This window comes from Bombus terrestris, chromosome 5, assembly GCF_910591885.1.
Source record: "Bombus terrestris chromosome 5, iyBomTerr1.2, whole genome shotgun sequence".
Classification (NCBI taxonomy): Eukaryota; Metazoa; Arthropoda; class Insecta; order Hymenoptera; family Apidae; genus Bombus; species Bombus terrestris.
In genome coordinates, this window is record NC_063273.1 from 3,295,107 (window position 1) to 3,314,936 (window position 19,830).

At 36.3% G+C, this 19,830-nt stretch overlaps 1 protein-coding gene across 5 annotated transcripts in view; it reads right to left on the reverse strand.

Annotated features, from left to right (window-relative positions):
* The window catches only part of LOC100650807, a 587,269-nt gene that overhangs the window by 31,988 nt on the left and 535,451 nt on the right, over positions 1–19,830 (reverse strand). For all 5 annotated transcript variants that reach the window (XM_048405682.1, XM_048405681.1, XM_048405684.1 and 2 more), the window contains 2 exons: positions 11,360–11,641; positions 3,487–3,601 (listed from right to left, as the gene is read on the reverse strand). In XM_048405682.1, the coding sequence (XP_048261639.1) occupies positions 3,487–3,601; positions 11,360–11,641 (397 nt within the window). The remainder of the gene's footprint in view (positions 1–3,486; positions 3,602–11,359; positions 11,642–19,830) is intronic.

A 19,830-nucleotide genomic window follows, 5' to 3' on the forward strand; every position in this document is an offset into this window, starting at 1 on the left:
CGAATTATTTTTAATGAATGAACAGCCCCATGACCGATGTTTCATGGATTTTAAGTATTTACGCTGGCATTATCGTTGCAAATTGTTTTAAAATTCGCATCATTTCTGTTATTACGTTATTACGAGCGTCATGCTTCGGCGCGTTCGCACGCCTGTGATCACTTATTCATTTACAATCAATTTATCTGCTTATGAATGTTTTGTTCGGTGAATACGTAGTTCCCCTAAATACGCAATGAATATTTATATCGTGTTTGCCGCAACGCGTGCCGTGTTTTCATCAAAGAACTCGCGTTCCTAACCGAACGATTTTTTCCTTCCCCCTTTTTCCTCGTTGCGATTATTAAAATGAATAATCGTGTGGCGTAGAAACGGACAGTCAGGAAAAAGGCTACGCGTGCGCTAAGCGAAGAGCGATAGCTTTGAAGTGGAATAATAGCTTCATTGAAACGGAAATTCTATCCGTGACGTGGAATTTTCAACGTGTAGTGGAATAAATTATATTTTGACGTGCAATTGTTTTTCCTGTCAGACGTATGCATACCGGTTAAATTAAAAAGCAGCAAAACAAGGGGAAATGTCGTTTTTAGGCACTGTTTTAATTAACGCGTAATTGTAAATTTATAGATCAAGCGAATCTTTATACACAGGAAGGAAATAATTATGCGAATATTAATGATAATATAATGGGAGACGAAAAGATATTTAATATAACTTGAATAATATATGCATGCGATAGTACTAATTAAAGGGGCGTAAAAATTAATGTTGGTCATTCTAGAACTGTATCTTATTTTTTAAATCAAAAATGTCAATTTTTTCAAGCAATCGTATCTGATCATCGTCGTCTAGCTTAAACCGAAAGAACGAGTAGAATGCATCCAAAAGTTGTCATACATTAAAAACGAAACGAACGCTGGAAATAACAATCAATAGACGTTCGAATAAATTAAAATGTACGAATAAATTCTTAGAAACAATCTCTACCTCTTAGTTAAATAAAGAATTCCAGCTTTTATTGCTAGAACTATCTATAAGTAGAATATATCAGGCTTCCATCAGACCATAAGCTGTAGCTCGATCATGAGACATTAATAACAGTTTACGAATATTACGGATTTTTATACTAAAAAACAAGTAAAATTTTCCACTATAATAATACTACAGTAGAACCTAGATTTTGTATGAAAACTATTTATCAACATATAGCATCAATATGAAACATATCAAAGGAAAATATTTGAAAATTATTGTTCAACTCGAAAAATGTATTTCGAAATATTTCGAAAGATCACAAATCACATTTCAAAATCGCCGAATTGAATTCACACGTCAACGAAGCGTTGTCATGCTGTTCACTGTCGTTTCTCTTGAGATTCTGACCAAACATCGAGCTATTTCGTCGTCGACAACTAACTCAACCAGAAACCATCCTCTAATTGCATCGATGCGTCGACGACGGACGACGCGACGCGATGCGTCGTCAGCAAGCGAACAGTGTCGAACGGTCGATTCCACCAAATTATTTATCGACCGATTTCGTGGTCTGCCACTATAGGCTCGACTGGTTGATTTTCCAAAAAATAAATACCAACAATTCATTCTTATCAATCAGATGATAAACCAATCATCGACTGACAATAATCTACTGACTTGTAAGTTTATTTCAAAAATTGAGGTGAGACACGCGCACAGCTATCTTTTGCGTTGATCCACACAATCACCGGCATTTGCTTTCTCCTAATTTTTACTTTGCGTTTGGCATTCTATTGTATTGAAAATGGAAGTACCAGAAATTGAAATATTTTATTTAAAATGAAACAATATTACTCAGAATAGATTGTACATTTACGATCGGATAGATCGAAGAAAACTGTACGTCAAGGGGTGAGTTCAAGTAGACCAATCTCAATATGGAACGAGACCAGTGATCCACGAAGAATCATCGCGGAAGAAACGACAGTTTCGTCTCGCGTTGCACTTGGCAGCGGTCGACGACGAAATAGCGCATAAATCGTTAACGACGCGCACTTTGTTACAAAAGCGCGGCATCCGGCCACCCTCGCGCCACCCTGCGCCATCCAGGACCATCGCGGCACAGCTTGATTTATCGTTCGAACGTGGACAATGCGAGAAATATTCTGGCGTGCTCGCTTCGTAAATCACGATTCTTCGGCAGTGCATAGAGCGACGAGGAGGAGGCGCGATTTCTCGCTGGCTGGAATATCACGCGAGCTTCTGGCAAGTGTACACGGTTTTCACAGACGGACAGACGTAGCATGTAGACACGGACCAAACATAGACATAGACGCAAATATAGACATGTATATAGATACAAGAGACACGGATACATAGAAACATGGATAGATACGAAAGAGTAAGGAGAAAAGAAGAGAGAGGAGATGGGATTGGATTGAGATACGCCGTGGATCGCATGAATCATCGAAATCGCGTTCACGAATTTTGTGTTCTCAGCGTTGCCGTTCGAAGTTGATCGGATTAATATCTTGCTACGGAAACGACTCTGCGAACATTGATTCGAAGATTAACATCGATGCACTTTTTCCAGCATTCTACACTGAATCGCGATTTTAATAAAGTATCTAATTATTTACAATTTCTATGATATATGATATAACGCGGATTGTATCGAACGTTATGTTATGGTTTATTTTCGTACAAATCGTATTGTTATACAACGTGCAATTAGTTTTCCAATAGGAACGTATTTCTAATCTCATGGTGAATATTAAATATTCTCCGAGCTTAAACGAGATCGAAATATAAATATAAAGCAAAGAAAAGATAATTTACTAATTCAAACTATTATCGTATTATTCACTTGTGATTATTCTATTCTTTATCCCGATTATATTAAAACGTCTTATCTAACGCGTATAGTTACGCTCCCGCTCGCACTTTGTGAACGAATTCCATGTTCGTTCAAGTTGCCCTAGTTCCGGTCTTAAGTATTCGCGAGTGTATACAGAGTAGCTCAGCGACAGATTCTCTGTAACCAGATGTCACGTTAGTCTGCTGAATGTGTCTAAGGGAAAGTTAACGTAACTCGACAGTTAATATAACTCGGTCTTGCTCCTTATGATAGTTCGCGAAATGTATCTGTAGAGAAGACAGATCGTGATAAAGAGAGAGATTGGGAGGAAGAAAGATAGACGTAACCCAACCGAGATACGTTTCAAGGCACATAAATCATCGTGATCGTATTTCTATTCCGCAAGCTCTTTGAATTTTCACGTTGTTTGATATTAACGTCATTATTCGACATTTCATAGAACTATAAATTACACGAATAAAAGATATTTCTACCCTTATCCTCCTTTCTTTGGCATTCGCGTTTATTGTGTTCGACTTATTAGGTTGATGTATACGAAACATTAATACTTGTTATTAAATTTATGTTAACATCAGTTAGAAATATTATTGCGAGTGGCATGCTTTAAAATACGAGTACCCAATACAACTTACCAGTCGTTCTTTTCTGTATGATTTTTTCTTCGATCAGCGCTCTCACACTGACAGACGCGGTTTGTAAAGGCGGACCGACGACCTCTTTCTTCTCACTTTTCTTATTCTCAGCATCCTAGAATAAGTAGAAATAATAGGCGTCTATAAATTTCATTTCAAATCAAAACTTTTCTTTATTGTAAATATTTAAAAAAGTTAATATTCTACAAATTTTCGGACATTTATCTTAAAATCACCAATTCTTCCTATATTTTAATTACGTTATAAAAATGGAATTAGGTGATTTTTATCCAATCAAAAATATTTATATTATCCATAATATGGTAATGTAATAATATTTATGCTAATAACTTTGATATTGTTCATCATAAATTTCCGATCAAAAACATTATTTTAATTCTTCTTGATATGCATATACATGCACTCCAACTTAAATGACTTAATAGAGAAAAATAAAGAAAATAACATATAAGTTGACATTAATCCCAACAAGTCCATATTCATTTCAATTGCCCCGTTAATTTATACATTGAGATATACATATAACATAAACAATGGAAACAATCACGTAAATCAATCGGTATCAAAGGTTCGGAATAAATTCAACGCAAATATACTTTTCTAATTACTAATTAGCTCATTCGACGAATCTACTACAAGTCTTGGTCATTCATCGAAAGTTCGTTGCGCAACACGATTCTATCTGACCTAGTTCGTCATTCGCGAATGATTCAAAATCTAATTTTACAGGGCTTGTATTGATAAATCGATTAGAATGTTAAACGATGCTTAAGCGAGACAAGAGGAAGAAAGAGAGCGAGTAAAGAAAGAGGGGCAATCCAGTGGAAAAGTAACATGGAAAAGGGACGGGAGAGACGGAGGGATGTTCGTGGAATGAGATTGAAGAGATCAGGCGTTTCAAGCAGGATTATAAAAGAGAAGGGAGAAGATAAAGATGACAGTTGAAGAAAGGCTAGACGAGGAAGAGGAAATGACTGAGCAATAGTGGTCTGTATTATTGGTTCTTTTTCCTTTGTTCAAGAACGTTTTTATATCTCTGCAGTCTCTTCGTTGTTCTAACTGCGTAACCCTGCTTTAGATAAATTTCTAATTCCGTTTGAAAGAAGTAGGATTTCAAAGAGAGATTATTTTTGGAATGAATATAGATGTTCTTTGAATTAAGGGAATAAAAGAATTCTATTTGGCGGATCGAAGCTTGTTGTGTCAATTTCATAAAATAATGTCTCATTCGATCTTCGACGAAATTTTCTTAGAAATATTCACAACTTATCGTCTGTCGCGGGTATATACTAACGCGTTGACAAATATCGGAAATGGTAATCACACGAGGAACCTTCGCGAGGAATATTAGCATCAATTAATCATAACGTTTGATAAAAATCGAGAAACGAATCAACTGTAATATCTTCCTACTTAAGATCGCTTGAATATCTCTTCAAGGTATTATCAAAACTTGGCGAACTGTTCTTGATGTCAGTTCAAATGCATTCAACTCTTCGATTCTCCAATTACAGCGACCATATAATCGAATCACATCCTCGGACACGTTGCTTGAAAAGTATCATTATCGTGATACAAGGCAAAGTAAAGTAAAATCTCTACACGCGCGAAAGTACAACGAAAACAGCTATAGACTACGAAATAACGAAATTTTACGGTAAACAAATACCGGCGATCGAATTAAAACAATTAAATGAATTAAAAGATTAAAGGGAGTTTGCTTAGCGACGAGGATTCCCTTAATCAAACCGAAAGCCATTAATCACGAGTACACCCACAACTCTCTGATCACACCACTGTCCCCGTTTCCTCAACAAATCTTAACTAACCAAACGCATCTCGAAACCCACACGTCAAATGCTCCCCACGCGGCCCATAATCCTCGTCTCGTCTATCATGGGTGCAGCCGGTTAATCGGAAACGCATCCCTCGCCGACTGATACTTCGATCGGGTACGACTGGTTCGCAGATTAGTGGTCCCGATGAAACGAAGGGTTAATTGTGCCAGTCCTTCGGACGCCGAGGCAGCAATTAGCATACGTCCACGTCGGATGTGCTATATATCTTCGTCCTGTTTCACGTGAGAGCCAGTCCCCTTCGAGGAACCATGCATCACCGTGATACGCACGCTACGGCGTCCACGTTGTCATCTTGATGAAACCTTAATGGCGAGGGAGCAAGATAGAACGAGGTGGAGGAGGACTACGGTGAACCCGGTAATCGCTGATCGTCATCGTGCTCCTCAATTTCCTACTTCGATATGTAGCTGGGTTTCTCTGTGCTTTGTATGCGAATATCTACGGGATGTTCTAGAAGTCGTGACAGGATTGCCAAGGGGGTGATTCGAAGGGGATGAAAAAATAAGTCGAGATTATAATATAGGGTACATAAGTTTTGGTTCGATATGTTTAGATGTAAATTTAGGTTCGACGTTCCCTCTTTTAATTTTCATATTGCGCTTATGCGTGTAAATTATGGTATACGTTTTTAGATATGGTATTCATTTTATATTTTTTTACATCACACACATATTACATAGATACATTTTGTACTTTGGCTGCATTTTTTGTGGGCCATTAAATCGAATTACTTGACTATCCATATGAGGATATTTTGCTTTTTATACGAAAAATATTGATAGAAATATTGATCAGTTAAATATTTCTTATTTTCTTTTGTAAATACTAGAAACCTTCAAAGTCGTAGATTCATAGATGCCCTTTTTCAACACTCTGTACAGAGTATATATTATGTCACATATATGTATATGTGTAATATATGGTATAATATATATAATAATATATATAATATAGTAATATATACTATGTATTCTTGTATTTTATATATATGTATGTATGTGTGTATATGACCTGCCGCGAAATTGAACTCTGTCTTTGACGTGGCGTACCGCGCTCGCTTCATGAATATTGATCGGCTGCCGTTAATGCGCGGAATTGATTGCGGAACGTTCGCAGGCTCCGACTCATCAATTCGATCCGTGTCGATTCCAGCCCCGAACGCGAGTTCTCTTGTGTGCCGTAATGTACACACGTCTGACTCTTTTTTTGTACTCTCTTTTTCCCCCCTTTTTTGCTCCCATTTTTTTTTTACCACGTCCCTCTCGACACAGTTCGAACACAGGATGCTTCGTTGCGTCGATCCGTAAGTGAGTTCGAGAGTCGCCTTCTTTTTTCTTGTTTTAGTTCTTTATTTCGTTGCTCGCATATTTTTTCATCCCTTTTTTTGCTTGTTCACTTTTGTGTTTTGCTTTGTTCGATACAGTTCGAATAATAGAAAGTCGATCGCCCGATACTTTTGTGAAATAAAGAACTTCGAGCGGCGACTTTGTATGTACAAAGCTTTGTTTCTATCGGTCGTATCGCGTTCAATATCACAATTCGCTTTCCAGTTGGTAAATTAACAAAATTTCATAAGAAAATTGTATCGTAAGAAATTTTATTCTTCTTCTCTATACTAGATTCAAACATTGATTGAATTTTGAATTTATGAAATTCGTATCATTTCCTAACAATTTCTAACATTTCCAATCGAAGTCTGGTATGATTTTATTGCAAAATTTAAATTTTTTAGCTGAATGGTATGACGGATGCGCGATTAAAAATATGATTGAATTCCTAAAAAAATTAATGAATTGTTAAATTTTTTAAGTTATGACGAACGAGATTTATAATACGATATGAAGTTCGTGCTGATGATGTAAAGAACGAATACACGTATAAATATTAATTTCACTTTTAGCTGGATATTTGATTCCTTTTCCTTTTTTAATATCGAGTGTTACTATCGATCACGATAAGAGTTACTTTAATATTCAGATAACGTATTTTTACTGATGTTTAATTAAAAATGCGGTTCAACGATAAAAGAATTTCAATATGAATAGTATCGGAAGGGCATATAATGGATTCGATGGGATTTTTAGTTTAATAATGAAAGAACAGGCACATACAGATTGGAGAGCCGAGGAATTTCATAAATTTTCTTGAATTATACAGTACCAACATATCGAATTCGCAACGAAAGATTAAAAAATATAATCATTATTTTCTCCATAGCGAAACGCGAATAAATCATCATTATCCACCTTTCTTAATGACTTCATCCTTAATTCGAGCTTTAAATTGCTCCCAATTTCTATGGATAGTCATAGCAATTGTTTCTAATTTATCTCACAAATTCTTTCAATTTCTCAACAGAAAAGTTAAATATGGCAGCTAATTAATGTTAAAATACATTCGCGGTATTATATCCTTTGGCATGTGTATGTAGGATTATGAAAGATTTATTGTAAAGCTTTGCTGTTTTTCATATACCCAAATCCATTTCAATGGCATGATAATAATTATTTCATATATTTACTTTCTTCTATGTATTTATATTTTTACATTAGTTTAGATTAGTCTAGATCAGCAAATTTCACCAATATAATCATGACAATCACGTTTTGCTACGACGTTAATGAAACTTCAGAACGTTTTATGTAACGCATAACATGTATATACACATGGAACTCTTTTACGGTAAATGTCGAAATTCTTCTGTCAGCCAGTGTATATTTAATCTTACTGCTAGCTTCCTAGAATAGATTCTCTCATATACCACCGTAGAAATCAATGGTGTTTTGAACCACTACTATAAATAGAATTATAATACTAGTTTTAATGGTTTCTCATTCAGGTATATCCGAATTAAATTGTGTTATTTTTGTTCTCAAGAAGAGAAAGAATGGAAAATCCAGATGCGGACGCGCGTTGGAAAATGGCGCGTTTCATGGAATATGTCGGTTAAATCGACATCCGTGCGTGGAAATTGTCGGACCCGAAGCGTTTAAGGTTTCGTATAACGGACGAACGGGATTCACGTGAACTTTTAAGCGATACAAAAGTGCTCAGCAAGTTAGTTTCAGGTCGAGGTTGAATATTTTTCGTCCGATTGCCGGAAACGCTACGTTCCTGCGCAACGACCGAGAATAATCCTCGAATAAATAGAATTTACTCGATTATCTTACGGACATAAACGGTATGAAATCGGTGAAAAAATCAGCTCGCACGTGGGACCACGTGTATTTTCCTCCATTCGATAATTCGTGCCTACTCATCACAGTTTCTACTTTATGCTCTCTAAAAGATAGATTATCCATTAATCGAAGGAAAAACATTCGTGGGAAATTCCATCGTTCTTAGTTCTCGTCCTTCGAAGATTCCTCTGGCTCTCAATTTTTCACATCGACTACATAAACATTCGTAATCGACATAGAAATAATCAGCAATCTACACCGGCTATCTAACACCGATCCGGAGAACATCCCCAGGCAATAGCCACGTGGTAACCCATTAACGTAGGACAAAGTGCAGGCGAACCACGTATTCAGATGTCGACTACAAATATATCCGAATGCACTCACGCCTCTGTTCCCCGGCCGTGAACCATGAACGTTCACCTCGTGTCCCTGAACGGCTACGTGGACCTCTCTGACGCTTGATCGTGAACACGGTCACGACGAACATAAAGGCCCCCAGCCGCGAGCATGAATATGAATCTGTGTATGTACACAGATCAAAATGAATGGATCCGGACGCTGCGCTAGTGCATGAACGGAAGGCTGGACGCGAAGCCTTGGATACGCTGGAATGCGCGTGGATTCAACGTACACACACGTACAGAGATGGACGAGAGAGTGGCGAGTTGAAAACTCCGGGTGCAGTTTGAAACGAGAGCAGACCCCGTTGAAAACCCAGCCGGTAACCGGTTCAGATTCAATCTACATAATGGAGAAAGCTCGAGACAATGTTTGCACAGCCCTCTTCGACCGTGGCTGCTTCCCAATCTTTCCGTCTCCAGCCGCCACCGTCCAAGCAAAGAGCTTGTTAATGGGTTCATTTGGATTCGATCATCGCCTTACCATTCCATCTCTCGATTTTATTCTCTCACGATCTGCGCTCGTTTACCTCCTGTCTTTGCTCGATCGACCGATTCCTAACTTTTGAGTTTTTACTTTTTTATCGAAGATGTGTTTGAAGCAGAGAAAATTTGTGCGAATCGGAACGTTGAATTAGACGTGACAATCAGTTCTACTACGGAAGCGAATATTTACGAAAAAACGACGAATTTCTTGCAAAATGTAGAACGATACGTAGGAGAATATTATTGTTGGAGTGAATTTACGAAACTACAACTTATGAATTATTTTTAAAAGATTTACATCCTTGTACCTAAAAGATTTTCGTTTTCAATTATGCGATATTAACATTTTTCCGATCGATCATAAAATTATCTTACAATTAGAAGCTTATCAAAAATATACTATCACACGAAATTCTCGTTTTCTCATTTTGCGACGCATTTACAGGCGATAATCGTTGCAGAGGCAGGAAAAAAGTGAGAAGAAATCAGGGATAGGATCACGAGGGGAGATCTGCTCGATTTCATACTTTTCTTCCTCTTTCTCTTCTCTTCGCGAGCAGAGAATCTGAACAGAGAGGCTCTTAATAAGGTCAAGGAAGAGGCAGGCTGTTGCAGTCGCCGGAATAGAAAGATCAGCGATTCTGCCCCCTTCTTTCTTCCTCTTCTCCGATTCCACCCCAGTCGCCTCTCTTCTCACTGATTAAAAATGTCTTAACGAATGGCGCGGCGTGTCGTTTGTACGGATACGCTGAAAAAGATTCGCCCGAAGTTTTTTCTCGCCATTTCGATAGAAATGACATTCAACGTAAAAACGTCTTCGGTGGAATGATAATATCGTAGAATTTACGCGGGTATGGATAATGAAAGATGTAGCAACATTTCTTGATTCCATTAGAAACTGGATGTAAGCAATAAAATGAACAAAAAATTGCAAATACACTTTTCGATTCTATTGGACATCTTGCTCCATTTCTTCATCCACTTTTGATCATCTATCGTTTTAATTTATATCAACGAGGAATTTGATATTTTAACAAAAGAAGACTTCTTGTTTCTTTCCTTTTCAGTGATTATCGTCTCATGTATCACGAAGAAAGGAGCGTCGTAGAACGTAACCGGTCGAAATTTTCATGAAATCACCGGTTGATTGCGTTTCGGTCGTCGAGATTTTCATGAAATCACCAACTGATTACACGAAGCTCTCCGTGCGAGTTTCTGGGATTGCGAATTCATATGGTAATGTCGCTGAACCTTGCAGGTTGCCGTAGCCTTTGGTAAACTTCATGAAATTCTTCTTGAAAATTCAATTCTGCCCCCGCGGGATGAAACGCGGTTCGTGGAAGAGGTAAGCAAAGCCCGGATTCCGTATAATTTTCATCTCGAGACCGTCTCGAGGAGAATTGATGAAGCAAGCGGAACAAACGCGAGACTAGAATTAACGACTCGTTCCTCTCAATTACTTTATCTCGCTATTCTTGTTTTCTGATATGAAATATTGCAAATTTTTATGATGATTCCTTGGATGATCCTTGCAAAATTATTAGCTGCAACTATTATATTATAGCGCTCACAACTTTTGTAAAATTCTTCATTGTAACCTTGTCGAAGATTATTGTATTTTATCATTTACCCTATTGTACTAATTATTATTACGTTTGTTATTTATATGATTACTTTGATGTAATTTATACAAAAATAACGATTTAGAAATCTAGATACGGTAAATAGAAACGCAGAAAAGAAGCAGTGCCAAGAAAATCTGCGTTACTAATACTTTATCATAATATTTCAATCTCAATAGAATAAAATATTGCCCTTTCTTTGAAAATATTCCTATAATACTGTATATAATACTGTGATAATATACTATATACGTAATAATACGAAAGAAAACACTTGAAAATGGTGGAAAGCGTGACTCGATTACCTTCTTGAAATAACCACCATGGAGTCTCATATGACCATTGAGTGCCGGTATATTTTTGAATTTCCGATGGCACAAATTGCATTCGACCGGTTTTGGCTCGGTCTGCGTCTTGTTGGACGCCGTCACAGTGCCAGGAGACGCCGAATTTCCCGGCGACGGGCTGTTTTTCCCCACATTTCCGCCTCCTGGCGAATTAGCCTGTGTCTGTTGCTGCTGATGCTGTTGCTGCTGTTGCTGTTGCTGCTGTTGCTGGGCTTGCTGTTGCGCTTGCTGCTGTTGTTGCTGCAACGAGAAATAATTAGCTGAAATTATTAATTTGTTATTGAATTTATATATAATATATGAACGCATTTAGTTTGCTTTCCCTATTTTACTTTGTACGAATATTACAATTTCGTTATTTTAAACGCTCCGAAGGGATTTTTAACGCAATATCTTCTTCAAGATTAGACGAGTAGCATACTTGTGTAATTACGTAATTGTTGTACGAAGGAATCGTTTATGCATCGAATATTTAATAAGTTCAACAAAGGAAATAATTAATTTTGTTAAATTTGTTCTCCTTTACGCTTTATGACTTGCCTCAAAATACCAAATGAGTATCATATCATTTATTTCCATAGAAATTATTTGTTAAATGTTATACTTAATGTTTTTATATGATATATTTTATAAATCTAGAGAAGATTATTTAAATTATGCTGATATTGTATATATACTGTTATAATTTATAGGTGGTATTGCTGCTAGTCTCAGCAATGCTAACTAAAGTGGAAGATACGATGCTGCAAATGTAAAGGGACTTTCGGAATAACGTTTAATTCTATAGTTCAAAGTGGTTCTTTGCCTGACAAAGTGCGAAACGAAGAACGAGGCATTCTTTTCACACTAGCTTTGACAATTAATGAAAACATCTTATGATTCAAGCATACTTTCCTCCGTAGCTTTGAAACACCAAGCGCTTTTCCAGCGATTACCATGAAATTAAATATTCAACATTGTTATCGTTCCTGATATCATACAGCTTCTTTTCCTTCTCACTGTTTTAATGGTTTCTCATGCATATATTACAGTATGGTGTTTCTCGATGACAATTTTTATCATGGTTAGAGTTTATAAAATTAGCATTCCGGAAGATATTATTTCATTTGCAACCTTCAAAATTTAAATTCTAGCTTGTCTTCGAGTGGAAATTACATTTAAAAGGTAGGCACGCATAACTCAAGATCAATTCAATCGATAGAATTTTCGTATCATTTCTTAAATATTTTTCATTCGACTTCAAACGTTTGAATATCATAAAAATGAATTATTTTTTTCTAAATAAAGAGACTTTTAAATACTTTAAAATTCGACACATGACTCGTAGTAAACTACGTATTAATATTTGCAAGAATTCAGCGAGAAAACGCCTAACACGCGCATAACTATACGCGCGCATCCATTATTGTTACAGCAAGAAAATTGAAATTCTTCGAATTGTGACAGTTCTTCAGCATGAAAGCTGCATATTTGAGCTTCAACCAACAAGAATTTATCGCGCGGTGTAATAAAAATTCTAATAAAAGCGTATGTTCGTTATTTCATTCCCTTTCTTTCTCGCATACACGTTTTCCGTTTCATCGCCTTCACAAGAATAATGAAGAAGTATAAAGAATAATAATAAAAAAAAGAACAATGCACGTAAATAATGCGGCTACATGGAATATAGAATTTCTTCTGCCCTGCAGTGAAGTCTTTCCGCGAGTCTGTTCTCTTTTCTCTCGCCTACTTCAAGCTCTGAGGTAACTTTGTAATTTCGCGAATGTTAAGGGAGAAACGACGATGCCAGCGGAATGGTTAAGTACAGATCGAGAACGATGCAACTTGTTACGTGGCGTATTGTTCTGTAATTTTCGTTTCGTTGCAAGAGGTGAGAGGAAGTTTCCGTTTTATTGCAGTAGATGAGAGCGTAGGAAGAAATGCTACAAGAATATGTGTATTTCCATTCTCTTGTTATTTTCCTCGACAAGTTGCAAAAATAACGAGAATTATATTATTCAATATTCATTTCATTTTTTACGTTGATGGAAACTTTTGGATATAGAGACGAAGGGCAAATTAAATTAAATAGCAATTAGTCGAGATGTATAACGTCAAATTTATCAAAAAATACACGTAAACTTTCATTTTCCTTTTATTTTCATGGGGAAGTTGATAGGACAGTGAATTCAAGTAGAATAGAACCATGATTAGTCAGACATACTGCATTCGTAACATCAAACGAAAGTATTCGTCCAAATTTTCATGGAACCACGTCAATTATAACTTTAAAATCGATTCCCGATCATACAGGAAGTCGCGTCCACGCAACGCTCAAACGAAAATTAATCTTCATTTAATTCCTCTGTAATTCCGGGCCGCGTTAATTCTCGCTACGCCTCTGACCCCTACCAAAGTTGATTGATTCCGAAAGTAGACGCAGGTTTCATTAAACGTCGAATTAGCGCGACGAATTTGAAACGATCGATCCTGCTCGTCAAAGCGAAAACACAGAACAAGTTTCGCGAAAACAGCACCGCAGCGCACAAACTTCTACAAAATTCGAAGGTGTTGAAGTAATTACTTCGAGATAAACTCTGCACCTTTTCTTTTGTATATCCGTGACCTGGAGACCGCTGATACGAAGAAAATAGAATTTGGTAAAAAAAATCCCAAATAAGGAGAGGTCCATATTATTGTGCTCTTGAATATAAATATTGTTTTAGATTAGAAGATCTAGAAACGAAAGAGCTACAAGTAGATTTCTGTCGCTGTTTCTTCTAGCCTTCAGCTGGAGCTACACATCAAGGTTAACTTTTTGCTAATGTCCTTTGCTATAAATATATGAACGTGCTCCCTATCTTCCTATTGTATTGTAACACCGAAAGAGTGAGGATCTGGATCGACATACTATACCTGTACTTGTACTTATACTTATTCCAATATATTTTTCTACTACAAATTCATCCACTCGTTCCTCTGTCAGTCAACCTCAACAGAAGGAATCGAATATAGAAAATATTTGCTTAGGTTCCATTTCTTTAATATCACTCGCAAAAATATGAATTTACATAAACGTCCTTTTCCTTCCTATGAGTTCAATCCTTCGTAATCTGGCGCCATTCAGACGATCAATAATATTCTGTCAATTTTTTCGAAATTTACATCTAATAAAAGCTGAAAAATGAAAAGTCGACGGAACTTATGAGACAATCTACGGGTTTACTTTAACAGCTTTAGTGTATAGCGAGAGTAATCAGCTTTAAACTCGTAGAGAGTGGAGGTCAGGTCAGAGAATGTGTTTATATGGACGAGATGGTTAGACGAGGATTTTCGAGAATTCTGTTGGTGTGCATCTTCCTCGTACAGGATCTCGCCGCCGCAAGCTCATCAGTATTCCAACGACGATCTCGACGCTACGATAAATCGCAGAGCATCGAATCCGTGCGATTTCAGACTACAGTGTGCAGTTCAGAGTGAAGTATTGTTCGAGTTTTCTCGAAGGGACATTGAACGTATTAGGGAATCGAGTAGCTCGTTCGATGAAAATTTATGGATAATGTATGGGTATTCGTCGTAGAAGATGAAAAATAATGGAAGAGAAAGCAATAGTCGTATTTGAATGTTATAGATTAAGGATAATATATTCTTGTATACGAGAGGTTCCATATCGATCACTCTTTTCGTTTTATCTTATCGTATAATATATTATCATTATCGTAGCAACCAAGGTACGTTATTTTTGTAAATTTTTGGCACCGTTGATGATGTTTATAGAAGCTAGGAATCAATTGTCCCCTTAGATATATTATACATCACATTTCATGAAAATCTTCGATTTGAGTTCAAATTAATCAAGTTGTAAGCTCCTTACATTTACAAAATCCTACCAAAATTCTTAGATAAACGAAGATAGGAAAATCTTTCACCAATAATTTCTAGTCTACTTAAAAACGTATATCCTATATAAATCATTAAACGAGGATAAACACTTTAAAATCAAATCTGCAATTTAAATACCTGTATCTGATTATCTGTTCGCAAATTTCATTGATCTACTGTTATCATGCTTATATCGACTTTTCCACGTATGTAGCGTGAATATCATAAAACCGAGCATTTACTTTGATATTTCTAACATCCACTTTTATCATTGTCACAGCACTTGCTTTGAAAACGTACTTTATCTCAATCCTATAATATATAGAAAGTAACAAAGTATCGTTACGCAGCCGATTTCTCTTTAGTAGCTAGTAGTAGTAGTAGTAGTAAGAAATCGTGTGGTATCCAGCTTTATCAAAGCACAGGAAAAGTTGATTCGGCATTCGTAACGCGTAACCACACGTTCATCTTGCGTTCTACGGGGAAGATTTTACGTTGGCAAAGTATTTCGAGGAGTTTTCTTTCGAGTCACATCTCGTTTCCGAGTGACCCTACCCGCTGTCGCGAATGTCGGCGAATGTTGACGGCTGCGAACTGCTGAAGAAGAGAAGCAAGCGAAGAAAAACTGTCAGAAGCGAAGGCAGGGCTCTTTGCGATCGAATGGTTAATTAATGGAGTCAACGGGATCACGTAGTTATAGCGCAGACTCTCTCCGAAGGAGTTTAATGAAGAAGATTCTTTCCCTCTCGTTACGATGACACTTTTTGCGCTTCAACTTTACCACCTGCTTATGAAGGATCGTTGTGAAATGTTTGCTTCCTACGCTTACGTATTGTATCGTTAAACGACGATTTATTTCGATTCATTTTCTTCTCCTTAATTGCTATTTTAAATTGGCAAAATAACGTTGTTTATGCTGAACGAAGAAAGTTTTGTTATATGATTTTTATTTATTCGCATAGAATATCGCGAGGATGAGAATTTCTTACGTTCATCGCGAGTAATTGAATTTCAAACAAGTATGTTCATATATATACATTTCTTGTACGAGTGATATACTTCTGAATTAGTCGTTGAATATATACATGATTTTTGAGTTTAGTGTTATAATTTTCGGACGTGGTGTTTCGATTTTTTGAGACGTGGATTAGTCTTATTTTATTTTATATTGCGCTTCACTGTTTAGAATTATTATTAGAATTAACGTTTTTCGTTTTATATTATTTTGTCGAATTACGTACGATCCATTTCGTTCTGTTGAGATAAACATCGCGACATTTCACAGAATCAGTTTCACATTTGTATGAAGGTGCACTGTTGTAAGAAACACGTTTGCGAAAGAGACACTTATCGGACAACCTGATATAATAATCGTAATCTTATATTTGATGTTGAAATTGTCTTATATAATTTTTGTTTTGTTTATTCTATATATTTTTCCGTTATTTCCAAGATAGAATAATGAACATTCGTAATACGAAATTTTGAGAAGAAAAGGCAGTTTTAGAATATCGCAGAAAGAAGATCTTGGAACGGAAACGTTAGGTCTAGACACGATGGTTAGCGTTGCGATTACAACAAATTGGTACGTCAAAGTGAACAAGTTAGGATCCGTTAAAGGACTCGCCAGAACTTGGTAAACTAACGAACTCTGTGCGAATTAGAACTTTGAACTTCGTAATGTTTGAACTCGCTAAAGTATATGGACCTTTGAAGTCGATTCGACGTTCGACTCATTTAAAACTTCCTTCGTTAAAGAATAGCAATATCTATCCTCAATTTCTGACTCGGAGAATTTTTATTAAAGTACATAGAATGAAGTGAGATAGTTCAAACGAATATCTACAGTTCGATAGCTTGTTATTGAAAGTTGAATTTCATCAAAATTTTGTTCCGAGCTATATATTTTTAACGCTACAAATTGTGCATTATAAATTTGGAATTTTACATTACCTTCACCTTCAATTTTTCATTACGAGCGCTGAATTCTATTTAAATCATTTCCGAATATTCTAAATTTAAAATTTTTAATCTTAACTAGAACAGAATTTCAACGCGTTAGACGACGATACATTCAACAGGTAATTTGTCAAAAAATAAAACAGTCGTAATCATTCTTTCGCTATATCGTCTTTCTTCGCGTCTTCGTATCTTGATTACAACGGGATGATATTTTTTGTAGCAGCGATCAGCGCACTGTCTTGGTTGAAAGGGTAGAAGTATAGCGACAGTAACAAAATACGAGGCGTTTTTTTCTGGCTGGCTGTTTTGTTTCGGAGGTCGCGAATTGTAGCAGGAATAACGAGATACGGCAGCGTTAAAGAAGACAAAACCATGCCACACAAAGCGAAGAAACGGCCACGTTTCTTGCGCGGGCTTGAGAAAAGAGTTTGCCCTACTTTCTATAAAAAATGGAGTAAGATAAGATAAAAGGAGAGCAAACAGCAAACTTTTTTTAATTACGATCGAAAATATCTGTAAATTATTAAAATCACTTGTTTTTTCTTATATCACTAAGAAAAAAAAAGAAAAATAAAATTATTACACATTAACTTCATGAAAAATATCGATATAAATGTCGAGTTCAAGTTCCAATAGTTTCAAAAGATACAATAAACTTATCACGAGTAAATATTTCCGAATTTACGAAATGCTTTCGTAAACAGTTAATCTTATTGCCGATATACACGTATTTGTACATTTTCTTTGCCAGAAAAATAATATGTAATTATCTTTTTTGATTTTAACAAAGCCACATTTGAAAAGATTAAACGATAGTTTAAATAACATCTGAGTTTTGCTCGCAAGTGACAATAGATAAATAGATATATAAATAGATAGTCGTTGTATCGTGCAGTGGCTGACCAACTACTTACTTATTCTACTGACAAGAGATAAAACATTGTTCCACTGAAATAATTATCGCGTGCCTTAATTTACAGCTATTAAAACAACATACCTGTTACAAATAAATACCTCTTTACACCGTTCAAGCGACTTTAATATTTTAAAAAATTCAACATAAAATCGTCTCGTTTTCACAAAAGAGCAATATCCACCAATTCGTAGGAAAGCACCGTGAAGTAATCGAAACGTAATTACAAGCTAACGTCAGGTTCATTAAGAAAGAAGATAGCCGTTCGCTACGCGTTTGACGTTTATCATTATTTCCCTGGCATTTTGATTCCCTCCGGGCGATCTCTCGTGCCGAAAGCATTCCGTTCGATTACCTTCCTCCTTTTGCTTCATCAAATACGTAATCCAGTCGATCGACGATAATCGCGGCTCGTTTGTAGCGTCGATGCATGGCGGAGTACAGAGCGAGTTTAATTTAAGACTCGACCGCGGCAATGGCGCGCCGATAAAATCCGTTTAATTCGTGCAGCTCGACCGATTATATCCCCCTCGGTTCACTCGTTCATCGTTCGAGAAGTCGCCGCGATTGAACGACGCGACGGTCAAGTATCGATCCGTGGCCGGATAGCTTTCGAGACAATCTTCGTGTAGCTCTTTTTGCTTTTCTGCTCTCCTTTTGATCGCTAACGATGCTTCCACTTTTGAAAACCATAACGCGGCCTCGTTGCAGCATCGTAAAAGACGAACTTGAACGTTCGAACACGGTTTTTAGTAAATTCTATATAAGCTTTTAATCACTTGGCTTGGAATGCCGATTTCTTTACACGCGATTGAAATTTTAAGCGATATGAAAGATGCTTCTTTTTATATACTGTGCAATTTAGCATTATGTTACTGTAACTGTGAAAACAACATACGTCTGTATTATTTTATATTTATTTTATATATATATATGAGTTACTTAATAACCGATTATTTCATCGAAGATTCTTCAATTGCGTTGAGCATTGAAAATTGTTCAACATGGCGAAATTAGGTAGACTCGTATTATGATTCATCTAATCATCACATCACATTACACTCTAAGCTAAACATAATAGTTAAAGTAAATGAAGAAAATTCATTTCTACGACTTAATAACGTTCTTGATACCCGGTTTAAACTTTCCATTTTGGATTCTACAATTTAACGTTTCTAATACCCAATTTGAATTTCCCGCCTTGGTTCTCCTGCGATCTCCTGTTCCTAATACCTACTTTAAATCTTGCCGCTTTACGCCTGTGATTTAACGTTTCTAATACCTGCTTCCAATCTCTTACCTTGATCTCTGTAATATTCTTAAAATTATATTACTATAGACATGATTCACGATTGAATTTAATAACCCTGGAATTATTTGTATTTAGTTCCTCAGCGCAGGACTTTAACAATCTGTTATAAATTTGCGCGCATAATAAATAATAAATTTAAAGACATTAACGTTTCCTAAAGTTCTAAAAAACTTTTAATCGACACTCGTGCGTATCAGTAGTAGGTGCCAGTAATTTCTGTATTAGACATTTCTTACCACATTGCCAATGATTATCTATTCTGAACTATTACGTTCATTCATTGCTCCCGTCAATTGCAATAATTTCATTTTCTAAAATTGTCGCGTTTCTTCGTGTTACTTATCCTTTAAATCTTCTTTCGTCAATGCCACTACGACAGCC